The 17,153-nt window shown below is 43.1% G+C and overlaps 1 protein-coding gene across 1 annotated transcript in view; it reads right to left on the minus strand.

Annotated features, from left to right (window-relative positions):
• Positions 1–17,153, minus strand: part of LGR4 (leucine rich repeat containing G protein-coupled receptor 4) — a 105,414-nt gene that overhangs the window by 27,159 nt on the left and 61,102 nt on the right. The window contains exon 3 of the mRNA NM_001205511.1: positions 1,336–1,407. Within this exon, the coding sequence (NP_001192440.1) occupies positions 1,336–1,407 (72 nt within the window). The remainder of the gene's footprint in view (positions 1–1,335; positions 1,408–17,153) is intronic.

Raw genomic sequence — 17,153 nt, forward strand, 5'->3', positions numbered from 1 at the left:
ACGTGCTGGATCATCTGGGATTGTTTTGTCACTCTTTCTCAGAAATTAAGACACCCTAATTAATATTCATCACTGAGGCACCATGAGTGTTAACTGGGACATATAACAGGTTAACTGGGAGGTAAGGACTTTCCTGGCGGCTCAGTGGTAAAGAATCCACCTGCAATGCAGGAGAAGTGGGTTTGGGTCAGGGAGATCCCCTGGAGAAGGAAACGGCAACCCACTCTAGTATTCTTGCTTGGGAAATCATGGACAGAGGAGCCTGGTGGGCTACAGTTCACAGGGCTGCAGAAGAGTTGGACAGGACTAAGTGACTAAACAATAGCAACGGAGCAAGCAAATCCACTAGAATCCCTAATGCCTGGAATAAAGTTTTATTCTAGAAAAAAGCATCTGGAATAAAAGCAGAGTCCAGAAACATGGACATTAGATAACGACAATCCTGCCCAGAGGACAGCAGATTCTGAACTCTTAGGAACAGTGGCCATGTCCTCCGTGAATACAGGGCTGAGGTAGAAATAAAACTTTGATTATCTAATTATCGCCAACCTGGAGAATGGAGGTATAGACCAGTAGTGAAAATGAAGTCTTTACTATTTTTGCCTAATGCCCTTCCTGGTCACATTAATAAAATGACTACCTGATTAGAATCACCACCACAGAATGGAATGGGGAAAGGCCCATCTAACTCACTGAACCAGAAAGGCTGAGTGACTTACAGACGCTTCCCCAGAGAGGTAGTGGCAAAGTGGGGCTGGTGATCGGTTCACCTGCTCTCCAACCTGCCAACCTCCAAGCTCCTGCTCCCTGCCAGGAATTTACTTCCTGATGCCTCACAGGCTATGTAAATCTTCAGATCAGATCAAATCAGTCGCTCAGTTGTGTCACCTCAATTCCCTTTAGCTCTAAAATGATTTTTACCATTTGGAGCTCTTGTAAGCTTTTTTGCCTTTAGGGTCAGCAAATTCAAAATTCTTATAGCTATTAATATAATAAGAGTAGAAACAATGCGGGTGGGTGGAGAGAAGTTGAAACAAAGCTTGCCAGTGACGTTTAAATATGATTTTGATTCAGTGCTTTAGCTACACATAAAGCCTAACATTCAACTGTAATGCACTGGAGTTCAGAATACCTATTATTTAGACGTTAACTTTTGTTATCTAGACCCAAGTTTGCCTAAATCACACTCTAGCCTCCCACACTACCCACTGGCCTGTCCTTAAATCTTTTAATCCTGAACCTAAAGAAACTGTGCTTAACCTAGCTCCAAGCATGTTGACTATGCAGAAAGAAAATACACAGCCAGCTGTGAAACTCTAAAATTGCATTACTTACAGAACTTTGAGTTCTTTCAACCCCGACAAGGCCTTTGGGTGGATAAAAGAAAGGTCGTTGCCAGCCAATCGTCTAGGAAAAAAAAAAGGAGCAAGAGAAAAATAGTAACTCAGATTCTTAAAATTCAGAACTCACAATAACCCAATCGTTACTGAAGCTCTACATTAAACATCTTTCAAACCTAACTGACATTAAACATGGACTTAAACCTTTGCTAAAGCGATCCCAAGGTTCTTCCAATGAGATAAATGCCTCTAGAATTTTTAACTCCAATACAATAATTTAAACAGGCACATTTTTATTCTGGTGAGGTCAAGCAAGCCAAAACACATTAGACCAAATTAAGTTTGCTATTCATGGTCACTCTCTGCAGCTTGCAGTGTTTTCCAAGTGCCTCACAAATACAGAGCCCTGGTATACAGCAGACAGGAGCTTTATACCGATCAGAGCAAGGAGGAATGAATGCCTTCGGGAGGCATCCTGTTACTTCTCCATAACCAAGGGCAGCATATTCCACGCAAAAGAGAAGCAAAAAGTGAAAGTTACTCTAAGCGGAACTTCCCAAACAAAAGCATGTTTAAAAAAGCAAATAAATTTTTTCCTAAGGAAATTTCAAAGTGACATATTTAACTGCGAGTTAAGAGTGAAGTAAGAAAAGGCTAGAATTCCTTGGGTAAGAAAGGCACACACAATTCAGAATGAGCCCCGCAATTTAGACTGAGTCCCACTTTTTCTACCATGTTCCCAGACACTCAGACACGGGAGGAAAAGTTGGATAGAAAACTTCAGGGAAAAGTGAAAAGCAGGACAGCAACTCATGTGAGTAACTTATAAACAGGTGAACTGCAGGTAGATTTAAGCACAGTTGACCCTTGAAACACAGCAGGTTTGAACTGCATGGGTCCCCATCCATGCATTTCTTTTCCAATAGTACATACTACTGTACCACAGAGCCCATGGTTGGTAGAATCCTTGGATGTTGAGGAACCTTGGATAAAGGGTGGGGGTGACTATAAATTATCAGTGGATTTACTCATGCTGTTCAAGGGTCAGCTGTATTGACTTAAAAATGATAGTTATGTGCCCAGATGATTAAACATAGGACTTTTCCAATTTCCTGGTTCCCTCCAGGGCACTCTCCCAAGCAATGAGATTTTATATGTATGATTTTTTTTTTTTTTAATGCTCTCTCCCCTTCACATCTTGGGATCACAGTCATCAAGTCATATTATTTTCTCCTTGACAGGGTCTATTTCTATTATCTTTTCTCTTCTTTCTGTAAACACAGTGCACCACTCCCCCCACCCCCCACCCCCAACCCAGACTTGGTCAGCAATTCAATCACAAATGAGTGCCTACTCAGCCCCAGGGAAATGACATCCTCTTCTTAGACTTCAGGTTCCCCTCATTTCAATCTGCTCTTAGACACCCTGATTCTAGGACATAACGATGGCTCCTTTACCCTTCGTAAACTTTAAGTCACAGAGATGGGAAACTGTTTTTTAGATGCAATACTCTCTCTTAGAAGTTTTCATCCCAGTTAAAATACAAATAGCCCTGAAAAGGATAACACTTGATCATTTCTTAGTATTAACACAGTAATTGGCGTGGAAGATGTGTGTGTGTTGGGGGGAGTGGGAAAGTGAAAGAGGACTCAGAAATCCAAAGAGTGAGTGTGTAGAATTATTTCTTCAATTGCAAGGACAACCATGCCAGGTTCCCAGGCAGCGCTACAGTTTTAACACAAGGTTCATGCTCCTAAACTAAATCCTCCCTAAGAAGCTGTCTCATCCTGCACAGTTTCTCACAAGGCACCCTAGCACCAGGCTCTAAACTGCATGCCCGTCAAGGGCATTCCTCAATCCAGGCTCACAATAGTTTACTGCAGATCATCAGCCTCATGGCCTTTCACCTCTCAGGTTTCACCATACGGAAAAGAAAAGAAGGGACTGGAGAAGACGGTGTTAAGATTTTTCAAGGCTTGTATTTAAAACTATTCCTGGAGACTTCCCTGGTGGTCCAGTGGTTGAGAATCTGCCTTCCAATGCAGGGGACACAGGTTCGATCCCTGGTTGGGAAACTAAGATCCCACATGCCACAGCTAAGACCCGATGCAGCCAAATAAATGTTTAAAAAATAAAACTATCCCTCCCCAGCAAATGGTCTGAGTTCTGAACTAGCCAGCTTCGCCACTGTATCTTTAAATGCTTCACCTCATGACCTAACCTTTACTTCTTAAATTCCTGGCTCCAGTGTGAGTGGTGCCGAGTTTTGCAGTTGTGTCCGTGGACAGTTGTGGGGTCTTTGCGACCCCATGGACTGTAGCCCTTCAGGCTCTTCTATGCACGGAATTCTCCAGGCAAGAATACTGGAGTGGTAGCCATTCCCTTCTTCAGGATATCTTGCTGACCCAGAGATCAAATCCTGCGTCTTGTGTCTCTTGCACTGGCAGGTGGGTTCTGTACCACGAGCACCACCTGTGTCAGTCAGTTCAGTTCAGTCGCTCAGTCACGTCCAGCTCTTTGCGACCCCATGAATCGCAGCACGCCAGGCCTCCCTGTCCATCACCAACTCCCGGAGTTCACTCAAACTCACGTCCATTGAGTCAGTGATGCCATCCAGCCATCTCATCCTCTGGCGTCCCCTTCTCCTCCTGCCCCCATCCCTCCCAGCATCAGGGTCTTTCCCAATGAGTCAACTCTTCGCATGAGGTGGCCAAAGTACTGGAGTTTCAGCTTTAGCATCAGTCCTTCCAATGAACACCCAGGACTGATCTCCTTTAGGATGGACTGGTTGGATCTCCTTGCAGTCCAAGGGACTCTCAAGAGTCTTCTCCAACACCACAGTTCAAAAGCATCAATTCTTCAGCACTCAGCTTTCTTCACAGTCCAACTCTCACATCTATACATGACCACTGGAAAAACCATAGCCTTGACCAGATGGACCTTTATTGGCAAAGTAATGTCTCTACTTTTCAATATGCTATCTAGGTTGGTCTTAACTTTCCTTCCAAGGAGTAAGCATCTTTTAATTTCATGGCTGCAATCACCATCTGCAGTGATTTTGGAGCCCAGAAAAATAAAGCCTGACACTGTTTACACTGTTTCCCCATCTATTTCCCATGAAGTGATGGGACCAGATGCCATAATCTTAGTTTTCTGAATGTTGAGCTTTAAGCCAACTTTTTCATTCTCCTTTTTCACTTTCATCAAGAGGCTTTTTAGTTCCTCTACACTTTCTGCCATAAGGATGGTGTCATTTGCATATCTGATGTTACTGATATTTCTCCCAGCAATCTTGATTCCAGCTTGTGCTTCTTCCTGTCTTCAAGAAAATTAGAGATACCAAGGGAACATTTCATGCAAAGATGGTCTTGATAAAGGATAGAAATGGTATGGACCTAACAGAAGCAGAAGATATTAAGAAGAGGTGGCAAGAATACACAGAAGAACTGTACGAAAAAAACTGGGAGCTTCACGACCCAGATACTCATGATGGTGTGATCACTCACCTAGAGCCAGACATCCTGGAATGTGAAGTCAAGTGGACCTTAGAAAGCATCACTACGAACAAAGCTAGTGGAGGTGATGGAATTCCAGTTGAGCTATTTCAAATCCTGAAAGATGATGCTGTGAAAGTGCTGCACTGAATATGCCAGCAAATTTTGGAAAACTCAGCAGTGGCCGCAGGACTGGAAAAGGTCAGTTTTCATTCCAATCCCTAAGAAAGGCAATGCCAAAGAATGCTCAAACTACCGCACAATTGCACTCATCTTAGTAAAGTAATATTCAAAATTCTCTAAGCCAGGCTTCAGCAGTACATGAACCGTGAACTTCCAGATGTTCAAGCTGGTTTTAGAAAAGGCAGAGGAACCAGAGATCAAATTGCCAACATCCTCTGAATCATGAAAAAGGAACAGAGTTCCAGAAAAACATCTACTTCTGCTTTATTGACTATGCCAAAGCCTTTGACTGTGGATCAATAAACTGTGGAAAATTCTGAAAGAGATGGGAATACCAGACCACCTGACCTGCCTCTTGAGAAACCTGTATGCAAGTCAGGAAGCAACTGTTAGAAATGGACATGGAACAACAGACTGGTTCCAAATAGGAAAAGGAGGACTCAAGGCTGTATATCGTCACCACCTGTGTAACTTCCCTCAAAAACTTCAGTTCTTACCATACACATGCTTTGTGTGGTCATTAAACAGGCTGTCTTCTACTCATTGTTTCTAGCACGTCAGTCTTACAGGCCAAATACAAAAGCTTCTAAGAACAGGTCTTGCATTTCACAATTCTGTCGCCACCCACAAGTGTGTCAACCCAATAGTCAGAAACTGCATTCTCAGCATTTCCTCCCTGAAAACAGATAGCATCCCAGAGCCTACCTTAGTGCAGGCTTAGGACAAGCCCTCTCAGGGGACTTTCTATACCCCAGACTCACAAATTACATTCAACTGATAATCCTCAGAGCTGGAAGGCAGTGTTCAAAAGGTCACACTTTATAAGATCAAATTGGATCATAAGGAATAGAAGGGAGAACAGATTCCATTGTCCCCAGGGTGGCAAGTGACTATTATCTGAAAGATCAGCTTTAAAAAGCTGAGTCCACCAAAAAACAAACACTGTAAACAGACCAAGGCTGTCACAGAATTTTATCTCTAATATTGGTTTTGAATGTTCCCCTATCTATGGGCTTTCCTTGAGGAGTTCAGTCTATTGTATTGAAAAGAGGGGTTTCACAAAGTGTGATTACCTTTACTTGCCAACAGAAAAGAATGCTGAACCACAATAGCCAAAATATTTGCTTCCCTTTCCCAAGGATCTGCCTCTTTATACTTTATAAACCCTGGGAAAACTAAAGGAGCCTAACCTCCAAAAGCAGGCTACTCACACCACTCTGATTACTTGGTTCCTTACAAGAGTAAACAGATCAAGTGGAGTCTTCAGGAATGCATCTACCCATGTTTACCAAGCAGCTGGGTTAATGAATAATAAACACAGCAACTTAATAAAGCCTCTGCAGCTTCAGCAACTGTTCCCTCCCAAGTCTCTTTACACGTTGCTTATTTTACGAGCCAGTACTTCTTTTTTCCCCCTAGTATTTCTTATAGTAGACACTATGGATGCTTCATGTCCAAAAACTCACCCCTAGGAGAGACCAAAGTGAATAAAGAATGGGGTTAGGGACAAAGTCCCAAACCCTGGAAGGAAAAGCCTACTGTGTCAGGTGCCCACAGTAATTGCAGGCACTGAGTTAGGTGGTTTACATTCTTGTCTTTCAATCTTCTCCGGACAGGGGCCCTACTTCTCTGGGTCCCTGAGAGGTTAGGTGACTTGGCAGAAGTCACACAGCGGGTAAGCAGAGGGGCCAGCATTCCAGTTTTCACAGAGCTGGCTCCAAGGCTTATCTGTGTCCTTCGGCAATTCGATGCCTCTGGTGTGTCACCAAAGGTTGGGAAATAATTCCCAGAAGGTGAAACACAGTGGACCTGGGTGAGTTAATAGCCTTGGTTGAGGATCAAGAGCTCTCAGCAGAGCAGAGCTCACAGTAGGGATGGATGACCGTGGATCAGTGTCCATTTAACCAGGGCCAGTCCATACTATATAGTAGTATGTACATGTTAACCACAAACTCCTAATTTATCCCTCCCCCCACCTTTCCCCAATGGCAACCCATTCCAGTGTTCTTGCCTGGAGAATCCCAGGGACGGGGGAGCCTGGTGGGCTGCCGTCTATGGGGTCACACAGAGTCCACACGACTGAAGCGACTTAGTAGTAGTAGTAGTAGTAAAGGGAAAAAAAAAAAACAAAAAAACCTCATTATAGCGAGAACATAAGAGTGAAATGAAAAGTGGTACCATTTTCTGCCACTAATGGTGGGCGGTCCCAGACATCACCAACCCTCCTCCCCTCGTCTGCACCCCTTTCCCCCCACTGCAGCTCATTAGTCTCCAAAACCCATAGAGAACCCCATGGAAGGTCTCAATCCATCCATTCTTACTTTCCCTGCTTTGCCACCCGAGTCTAGACCCTCATTTTCTTCCTCCTGGATTACTGCCATGAACCTCCATGAGATTCTTGCCTCAAACCACTTCATTATAATACTGGGAGATCTAAATCTTAAAAAGCACAACTGAGCATTTCCCCAAATGCTTCTCCCCACTACAACTGAATCAGCTAGACCTTCAGTATGATCCTCTCCTTTCTCACCTTATTCCTGAATGTTCCTTGTATCCTACGTTTTGCAACACCCTGCTTTCCACCTCAGATCCTCTGTTCATGGCACTGCCTTCATATGAAATACCCACACTCCAGTCTCTGCCAGCTGAAAACCTTATTCATCATCACTGCAAGCTGGATGTTACCATCACTGTGGAACTATTACGATATTCCCTTTCCTGGATTCCACAGATTATTTTAGACAAAGCTCTCACTGGGTGCATTTTACTTTGCCTCTGGTTATTATTAAGTTGGTGTATCTCCTTCAACTGTATTTAGGTGCCTTATGGACAGGACTAGGTCATATTCACTTTGGATCCTCTTGTGTGAGACCTTCGATGAAACAGACACTTGGTGTTTGCTCTAATGCCTCAACTAAGCCCCAGTATAAGACCAGATTCAAGAAAAAGGTAACACTGCTACTTTAGGTATGGGGGAAAGCTGACTCATGATCTTGACTTTTCTGCAGGTTTTCTCCTTTTGTTTCATTGCTACTCCCCGACTCCCCTCCAGTCTCCTAAAAGGACAGAACTACTTGGCTTGATCTGAAAGTGCTACAGTAACAACGTTCTTTCTTAACATGTTCTGGTAGTATATTTTCTTAAGCAAAAGGGGTGGACCTTGAATATGAGAACACCAGTCTCCTGATCAACAGTGTTATCTCAACACAGGCTGGGGTTGTACACACGATCACACAGAATTAAAACGAGTCTAGCAGGACTTCCAACGGGGACACGGTCTACCTCAAGGCAACTCCTATTTATTCGCTTGTTACAACAGTCCCAGAAGCAGAGACTGAGAGGAGAAAGACAGAGAGAGGGTGGAGGAGAGGGAAACAGCAATCCATTAGCCTTCCGCACTCCCATCGGACTTGGAACTGTTCCAGGAAACAGGATACAAGTGGCTCAGCGAATAATGTCTTTCTGAGTCTGTTTTGGGTGCATTTATTATTCATAAGGACCAAGGATTCATGTTAGGGGCTCCTTCTAGGGGAGGCTAGAGTTTGCAATTATATTCTTGATTCTTAATGCACATGCTACATGATATTTTCTATCTGCCAACCCTCCCAGAAGTAGGAAAGTTGGACTGGCCCTGGTTAAATGGACACTGATCCACGGTCATCCATGCCAGAGGGTTCATACCTTCATGAGATGTGCTGAATTAGACTGGGATTTCTTCACTTGGGAAGTGGTTTAAAAGAAACACGAGAGGCGGGTGTGAACTAGAGGGTACACCAATTGGTGTTATGTCTCTGAGAAGTGCCTGGATTTAGGTTTCTTCTTGTCTGGGACAGAAATGTCATTGTGGCCATTTGGCTGGAATTCCAGCGGGGAAACAGTAGGGTAAGGACTGCACTATCCACACTCACTAGACACATGGACTGAGCTGGGGGAGGGCGGAGAAGGGGTCAGAAGCTTCCAGCAGCTGTTGTGAGGAGCCATGGGGAGGAGTGAGAAGAGGGAGGCAGACCAACTGCAGCAGGAAGGCCCGGGCCTGAGCACACTCTGCACGCAGACAATAGCCAGCCTGGCCCATGGCAATTTCTCTGTCACCTGGTGGACAGGTCCCGGCCGGAGGTTACAGAGCCACAGTCTCCCAGCCACTCGTGTGCCTCCTGCTCCTCTGCAGAGGTGGCCACCAGATGGTCTGACCTTGTGGCAAGTCCTGAGAGAAAACAACTGTGAGCACCACCCTTCCCTTCAGGGGGGCCCCACTGATCTAATCCCCCGCGGCCACGGCTCCTTGCCTCCCTCTACATTTCTTTCCACAGCTACGTGTCCCTACCCGATAGAGCTGCATTCAAAGCCACACACATGACCTCTCGCAGATGGGACCCAAACACCTCCAGGCTGCCCCTCCTGCGATGCCATTAAATTCTCTCAAGTGGGTGGATCTGCATGGCGTCACGCTCCGTGCCAAGTACAACAGACGCAACCACCAGCCCATGACTCTGCCCTTGGAGATGGCGTTTCCAGTTCAACACTGAACTGGGCAAGGAAAGCCACGGGAGAGCGTCCAACAGGAGGTGAGCAACCGTCTCCTATTAAATATAATTGGACATCAGCAAGACCCAAAATGTATGCAACAATTTTGAAAGAAAAAAAAAAACTTATAATGCATACCTCTAATAAGTCCTTAATTATCTATTTATTTGTATCTTAAGGTATGGGCTCAGAACTCTGCTGGCTCCTGTGAAAAATTAAGAACTCAAGAAGGGGGTGGTGGTGGTGTGGGGGGTGGTGGTAGAGAGTTGCTTTTATTTAAAAAAAAAAAAAAGACCAAACACTGGCAATCTAGTGATTACGACTCCAGTGGTGGGAGCTCGGGCTCAATCCCTGGTTGGGGAACTAAGATCTCAGGCTGAGCAGGGTGGCCAAATGTTAAAAAAAAAAGAAACAGAGTGTTCCCTGTTAGGGATATTTGGTATCAGTACATCTTAACAAAAACTAACACTTGTGTAACAGTTTACATTGTCATTACCCTACTATGTCGCAGTGGGCCTGCTCTTATTTTTTTTAACAGATGAGAAAAGTGAGCCTCTGTTTCCTCTGTGCTTTGTCTAAATTCCTACCAGCACTGCTAAAGAATGTAAATCTTAGACATTGTATAAGGTAATCAAAATAAAATAATGGAAACTCTAGAAACAGAACCATGTTGCTTTGTGTTATTTTCTACAAATGACTTTCAAAGGACCAAAGTGGCTCTTTTCCTAGTGAATACAGAAGGCCAGCAATTGACTAGCATCCTTGATAGGTCTCCTTGAACATGCTTCCTACCAAGGCTAAACAAACTTTATCTGATACAGTAGAGCAGAGAGTCCTGAACCCACTAATAATGTTTTACCCTATTTCTTCTCATACCAGGGAAGAATTTTATACTTTCATACAACTTTCATGGAAGTATATATAAAAATTAAATGTTTTATAAACATGCCTGTACTAAGAACTCTCATTATGGAAATTCCCAAGGTTTTTACTGTAGTCTTCCTTCACAGAGAAGGGGAAAACTATTTCATATACATATATATATATGTAAAATATTATGTATTTGTGTTTAAATGCACAAAAAGAAAAGCAGCAATGCTTAATCAAAAATAAGCTTGTCCTTGCTAAAACTCAGGCTATAGCCCCTTTAGAACTCCACCATATACTAAAAGAGCTTTATTCAATTCAAAGAAACTTAAGTTATCCTGGCACCCACGACCCTTTTGTATATGCCACTTCCTTGTATAGTCAGTAATCCATAGAAGGCTTTATTTTATAGGCAAATCAATAAAAACCCTGGCAGCAGTTACAATTTCCCGAGCAAAGTTTATCCTGACAACCCAGTCATTTATCTTCTGGCACTAAACACACAAAATATCCACCCATATGAGGAAACATGTTACAGAGTAAGAAAAAAATTTACTGCTAACATAACCAGCAAATACTGACCTTCTACTATAAGCCAAGTACCACAGGTAGGGCAAAGTAAGTACTGAATTTTCCCAAGACATTTCTCATTTCTTTTAAATAAGGATAATTCATTAAACATAAACCTTCAATGGAATGCAGTTTTTATACAGGCTGATAAGGTTTATTACTTCAATAAACTCAAAATAAGAAGAGATCCTTTGTCTTAACCCCTCCCTCAATTTCAGATTCTAAAATGTGGTCACTGTCACCAAAGATCATGTGCAGCAGAACAGTGACCGTAGGTGCTGCACTTGGAGGAGAGTCTGTGGAATCGAATAGACAGGTGTGGACTGACTCACCTGGAACACGAAATAACAAGGCATTCAATCTAGTGCTAAATGGGGAGGAGCAGAGAAGGTGCAAGAGGAATCTGGATAAGGAAGACCAGGGAAGACTTTTTAATAGCAGAAGGGGCTCAAAACAGACTAGATAAAATGAGTAAGATGTGACTAGGAGAGAGAGGAACCACGGCACACACTGTTGGTTGCCTACCAAATACCAGCCCTGCCTTCCTGGCAGAGCTTAGGTTTGTTCAAATGTGACTCACCTCCATGAGTAAATTCTGATTGGTCTTAACCAATCATGCTGAGAAAAGAAAGTACATACATATACTAAGAGAAGAGTTGAGAAGTGTAAACAACAAAATGTTAACCATAGGTATTTCCTACGGTAAGATACAGGTCGTTTTTCCTCCCTTCTCCTTATCTTCCTATGCATCCAGATTTTTAAAAATTGAGTACCCATTAATTTTAGGATTATTTCCTTACAAAGCCAAGTACATCGATGATACAAGTATTTTTAGCATGTCTAACATAATCTTTGATGTATACATAAAAGCCAACAGGGGCAAATGATGAACAAATTCTGAATTAAAATTCTACTACAGAATAAATCATGGTTGACTAAGAGTGGACAATACATGAAAGAAATGACTTTGCCTATTTCCTTACTGGAAAATTCAATCATGCTCGTAGAATATTAAAGACATTTTCACTTACTTGTAGACAGTATTACTTTTAGTCAAAGAACAAATAATTAGCTTTGATTAAAATAGTTAACGGAGAAGGTGATGGCACCCCACTCCAGTACTCTGCCTGGAAAATCCCTTGGACGGAGGAGCCCAGTAGGCTGCAGTCCATGGGGTCGCTCAGAGTCGGACAGGACTGAGCTACTTCACTTTCACTTTTCACCTTCATGCATTGGAGAAGGAAATGGCAACCCACTCCAGTATTCTTGCCTGGAGAATCCCAGGGACAGGGGAGCCTGGTGGGCTGCTGTCTATGGGGTCACACAGAGTCGGACACGACTGAAGCGACTTAGTAGCAGCAGCAAAACAGGTAAATGCGCCAGCAAATTGTGGTTTCATTAGCCTCTCTACACTTTCTGAATTCCATGTCAAACACTGTAACAATGAATTGTTGATTCTCCGGCTTGATTTCCCCTAGCTGCTTATGAAATACTAATTTAAACCCCAATTCTGAGTATATCACATGTTCTATTGCCTCTACTTCTAAGCTGCTAAGCACTGAAAGACAAAGGTTCAGAGCCTGTTGGTTCCACTATCAGTTCTTTGGGAGGCTTCTTCCTCACTCCAGGTGGTCCTAGTGGGGATAAGCGGAGGGCCCAGGATGGACCACACCAACCCAAAGAGGAGAGTGGTTCAAGGACAGCACATGGGACAGGTCTGGCCAACTAAAGTCCTCTGGGGATTTTGCTGCTAAAAGCAAAAAGGAAGATTTTACATGCTCATCTCAGATCTCAAGATGCAAAGACACGTGGGGCTGTTGAAGGTTATTTTACCCATTATATGGAGACAGGCTAAATACCACAGGAAAGAACAAAATCAAAAACACTAACATAGAGACAACTGAAGCTGAGAAATGGAAAGCATGAGAAAACTCTCACAACTGTGAAACCCCGAGATCCAGGACCATCTGAAGCCAACTCCATCTCTAGACTTCCTAGATCTACCTGAAACAATAAATCCTCTATGATACCTCAGCTGGGGTTCTGTCTCTTACACCCTGTGGACTCCCGTCAGGTAATAGACATATTTCAAACATCATCTTCTCTCTCCAACCACAAACTACCTACTAGCAGTCCCCAAACGTCTGCTTTAAGGTGAACTTCTTTACCCCAAAGGCACTCTCACAACTCTCAGTAGAGAGGACTCTTAAAAAAAAAAAATTAAATGCAAGGCCTTTTGTTATGATCTGGCTGTAGGCACCTTTCTCCAGCATGTCAATGTTGATCCTTCATTCCTTGTGAAAAACCTCCCCTCCCACAGCTCCCAGAGCACGGTTCTGCCCTAGTTATCCTGCCCCCCTGGCACTTGGTCTTCTTCCCACACCCTGATTCAAGTGTTTCCCAATGAGTTGTCTTTGGCCCTCTTCCCTTTCCTTCTGCCCTCTCTCCTTTGGCAAGCTCTTTCTACCTAATGTTTCCAGTAATCCCCTCAAAATAAAAGACTCTAAAATCTATACCCATGAAACTCCATTCTAGACTCCCCACCCATCCATCTCAAGTCTTGACTCCACATCTATATTTCCAGATGTCCCTATGCCTCTCTCACCTAAAATCAAGCTGTATATTCAGAATTGCACGTACTATCTTCTCTTCTGGACCAATTTCTCTTACTGCATGGCCTTTAGTTTTGTCAAAATACCACCAAATTCCTGGTAATCTACTAGTGAAGTGCTGGACTGGACTTCCCTGGTGGTCCAGTGGTTAAGACTCCTTGCTCCCCAATGCAGGGGGCTGGGTTCAATCCCTAGTCAGGGAACTAGATCCCACAAGCCTCAACCAAGAGTTCGACTGCTGCAACTAAAGATCCCGCATACTGCAACTACAAAAATAAAATAAAAGTGAAGTGTTATTGACAACAACCCCTGCCGTCCCAGCTGAGATGTCCTCTTGAGTCTATTTGCATAACACCTTAGGCCAAGTTTCCTCTTCCCTGTTACTAGCTTTCATCTACCTGAGTTCAGAGTCTCATAGTTCTCACCTGGACTACTGCCATTATCATCTTCATCTGCTTCCCTGCACGCACTCAGTCCCAAGCATCCTCCTCTGTGCTACGAGATTACATTGATATGACGGAAGGTCACGTCTGACCAAGTCATTTCCTAGCTCAAAATTCCATAGCCACACAACACCTGACCCTCCTCCACGAGTCTGCCAAGAAATGTCCTCAGCCTGGCCTTCGACTCCTTTCAAGGTTTCCTTCCCAGAATTTCCTTTCAGAAATCCTTTCTAAAATCAAACCAACAGAAATCCTTTCTAAAATCAAACCAAACCCTGCACTCCTTCTTCCTGTCCCAGTCTATTTCCATATCTTTGCTCATCCTCCTTTTTCCACATCTCCTCATGAATAACTCTGCCATCCCTTGAGGCTCTCTCTACCAATGCCAACTCTTTGATGAGGCCTTCCTTAATCTTTTTTGCTAGAAGTTATTTCCCTTCCTTTCTCCTTTGAACTCCCATAACTCTACTACACCATTCATCTCTCTGGAAGGCAAGAACCTCAGCTGACTTCAGCAATGCACACAGCGCTTTACCTAACACCAGTCTGATGAATCAATGAACTGTCTAATGAAGTCCTTCCTTTTCCTTTTCACATCTACACCGTCAGATGTGGGATTGAAATCAGACCCATTACTAACAGGCTATGTGACCTTGGGAAATCAACCTCAAGAAAAATTCAGCTTCCTCGTCACCAAAATGGGAATATATATAGCCCACAGAGTTTTATGAATTCAAACAAAACAATCCTTGCTCTAGGACGACCTGTCTGGTACACAGAAGGTCCAGTAAGTACAGGATCCCTCCCATTTCTCTTCTCACCCTTATAACCGAATCTGAGAGGTCCCCACATCATACACAGGAAATGGTATGAGTCGGAGAGCACCCATACGCCTCTGTGAGATGACTACACAGTTTCCAACAGCAAATGTAGGGATCTTCACTACCAACTCATCCTACCAAGGCACTATAAAGTGGAACAAGAGAATTCCAAGAAAACATTTTGAACTGTCAAATATCACAGTCAAATTTATCAGAAATCACAAGGGGAAATTATTACAGTTGAAAAAGCTTATCTGAGAAGCCTTCATCAAGGGAGTAAACGTTAAGTGAGTCAAATGTTAGTTTGGAAGCAAAGGAAATTCCTTGTAAATACTGGAAGAGAACCGAGTCTGCTACTTTCTAGAGCTCTAGACAACCCAGTAAGACTATTTGAAACTACTTCTGCATCTCAAATACCAAAGGTGATGGGACATAGTGGACATGGCATTGAACTAGGTAGGTCTCACTCTGGCTCGGATGCATGCTAACTGTAGTGCTTGGAACTTGCCACTCATCTACTGTTGAGCCTTGATAGTCGCACCTATAAAATGGTATGGCTAGGCCAGAAAACCTCATTCTAGGAAGATCTCTTTGTTAATAAGTTTTCTGTTCAATGACCTTACTAAGGGATCACCCCACTCCAGTACTCTTGCCTGGAAAATCCCATGGATGGAGGAGCCTGGTAGGCTGCAGTCCATGGGATCGCTAAGAGTCGGACACGACTGGGCAACTTCACGTTCACTTTTCACTTTCATGCTTGGAGAAGGAAACGGCAACCCACTCCAGTGTTCTTGCCTGGAGAATCCCAGGGACGAGGGAGCCTGGTGGGCTGCCGTCTATGGAGTCACACAGAGTCAGACACGACTGAAGTGAGTTAGCTTAGCTTAAGGGATATGTTAGGCAGCCAACCATCTTTGACAGTTAGCTTGGGACATACTTAGCATTGTAGATGAGAGTAAATAGGTGTTCTCTTAGGCTTGCTTCCAATCCTATGCCTCTTGAGACAGTATCACAGCTTAGAAATTAAGACGAAATACTTGAATCAGATCGACATGAATTCAGATCCTGGCTCTGCTATTGACTATATGACCTAGTGAGTTTTTCACCTCTCTAAAGCCTCCTTGTCCACATCTATAACTTAGCATGATGATATATAAGAATCTTGTGAGCAGTAAACTAGATTATATGCTCTAAGTTTTTTAGTACATAAGAAACTCTCAATAAATTTTGGCTGCCATTATTATTGCTACTGAACCCTAAAATAACTTCCTTTTGCCAGGCTTGATTGATTTTAATTATGTGTAGTAACTCAAATAGCGGAGAAGGCAATGGCACCCCACTCCAGTACTCTTGCCTAGAAGGTCCCATGGACTGAAGAGCCTGGTAGGCTGCAGTCCATGGGGTCACTAAGAGTCAGACACGACTGAGCAACTTCACTTTCACTTTTCACTTTCATGCATTGGAGAAGGAAATGGCAACCCACTCCAGTGTTCTTGCCTGGAAAATCCCAGGGACGGGGGAGCCTGGTGGGCTGCCGTCTATGCGGTCGCACAGAGTCGGACACAACTGAAGCGATTTAGCAGCAGCAGCAACTCAAATAGAGACCATAAAACTTAGTTTTAGAAAATCGAAATGGATTAGCAAGACATAGCAACCAGGTGCAACTTGTGGTTCTAAATGTATCCTGAACCACAATTCTACTTTTTTTTTTTGCTAAAGAATATTACTGGATTAGCTATCAAATCTGAATAAGAATTACAGACCAAATAATACATAGGAATCTAGATTTCTGTTTGATAACTGCAGTGCAATTATTTACACAAATATCCTTGTGTTTTTGGAATAAACAATGCACTATTTAAAAGTAAAGGAGAATTCAACGATTGCAACTTACTTTCAAATGGTTCTGAAAAAAAAGTACACACATTTTATATTGTCTGCATGTACCTGTGTGTGTGTGTGTGTGTGTGTGTGTGTGTGTGTGTGTGTGTTCAACTACTGGCTAAAGTATTTATAACTTTTAATTTTAACCCACTCTTTATTCTCCTGTTGAAATTACTTAGTAGTTCTCTTCTGTAAAGTAATATCTCTACTAGGAATTAATTGTCCTACAGACGCACCTGCCCAAAAAAACAAGTAGTCAGAGAACTAATTTTCACTTTAGCATTGTAAAGAGTTCCAAAGTCCATTTTGAAACAGATAGAACTAGCCTAGTCTTATAGTATGTATTAAACAATAACTGTACAAGTGCCAAAGCTGGCAACAGTCTCCACTGCTGTTGCAACATCTAAGCTCACAG

This window comes from Bos taurus, chromosome 15 (genome assembly GCF_002263795.3).
Source record: "Bos taurus isolate L1 Dominette 01449 registration number 42190680 breed Hereford chromosome 15, ARS-UCD2.0, whole genome shotgun sequence".
NCBI classification, from domain to species: Eukaryota; Metazoa; Chordata; class Mammalia; order Artiodactyla; family Bovidae; genus Bos; species Bos taurus.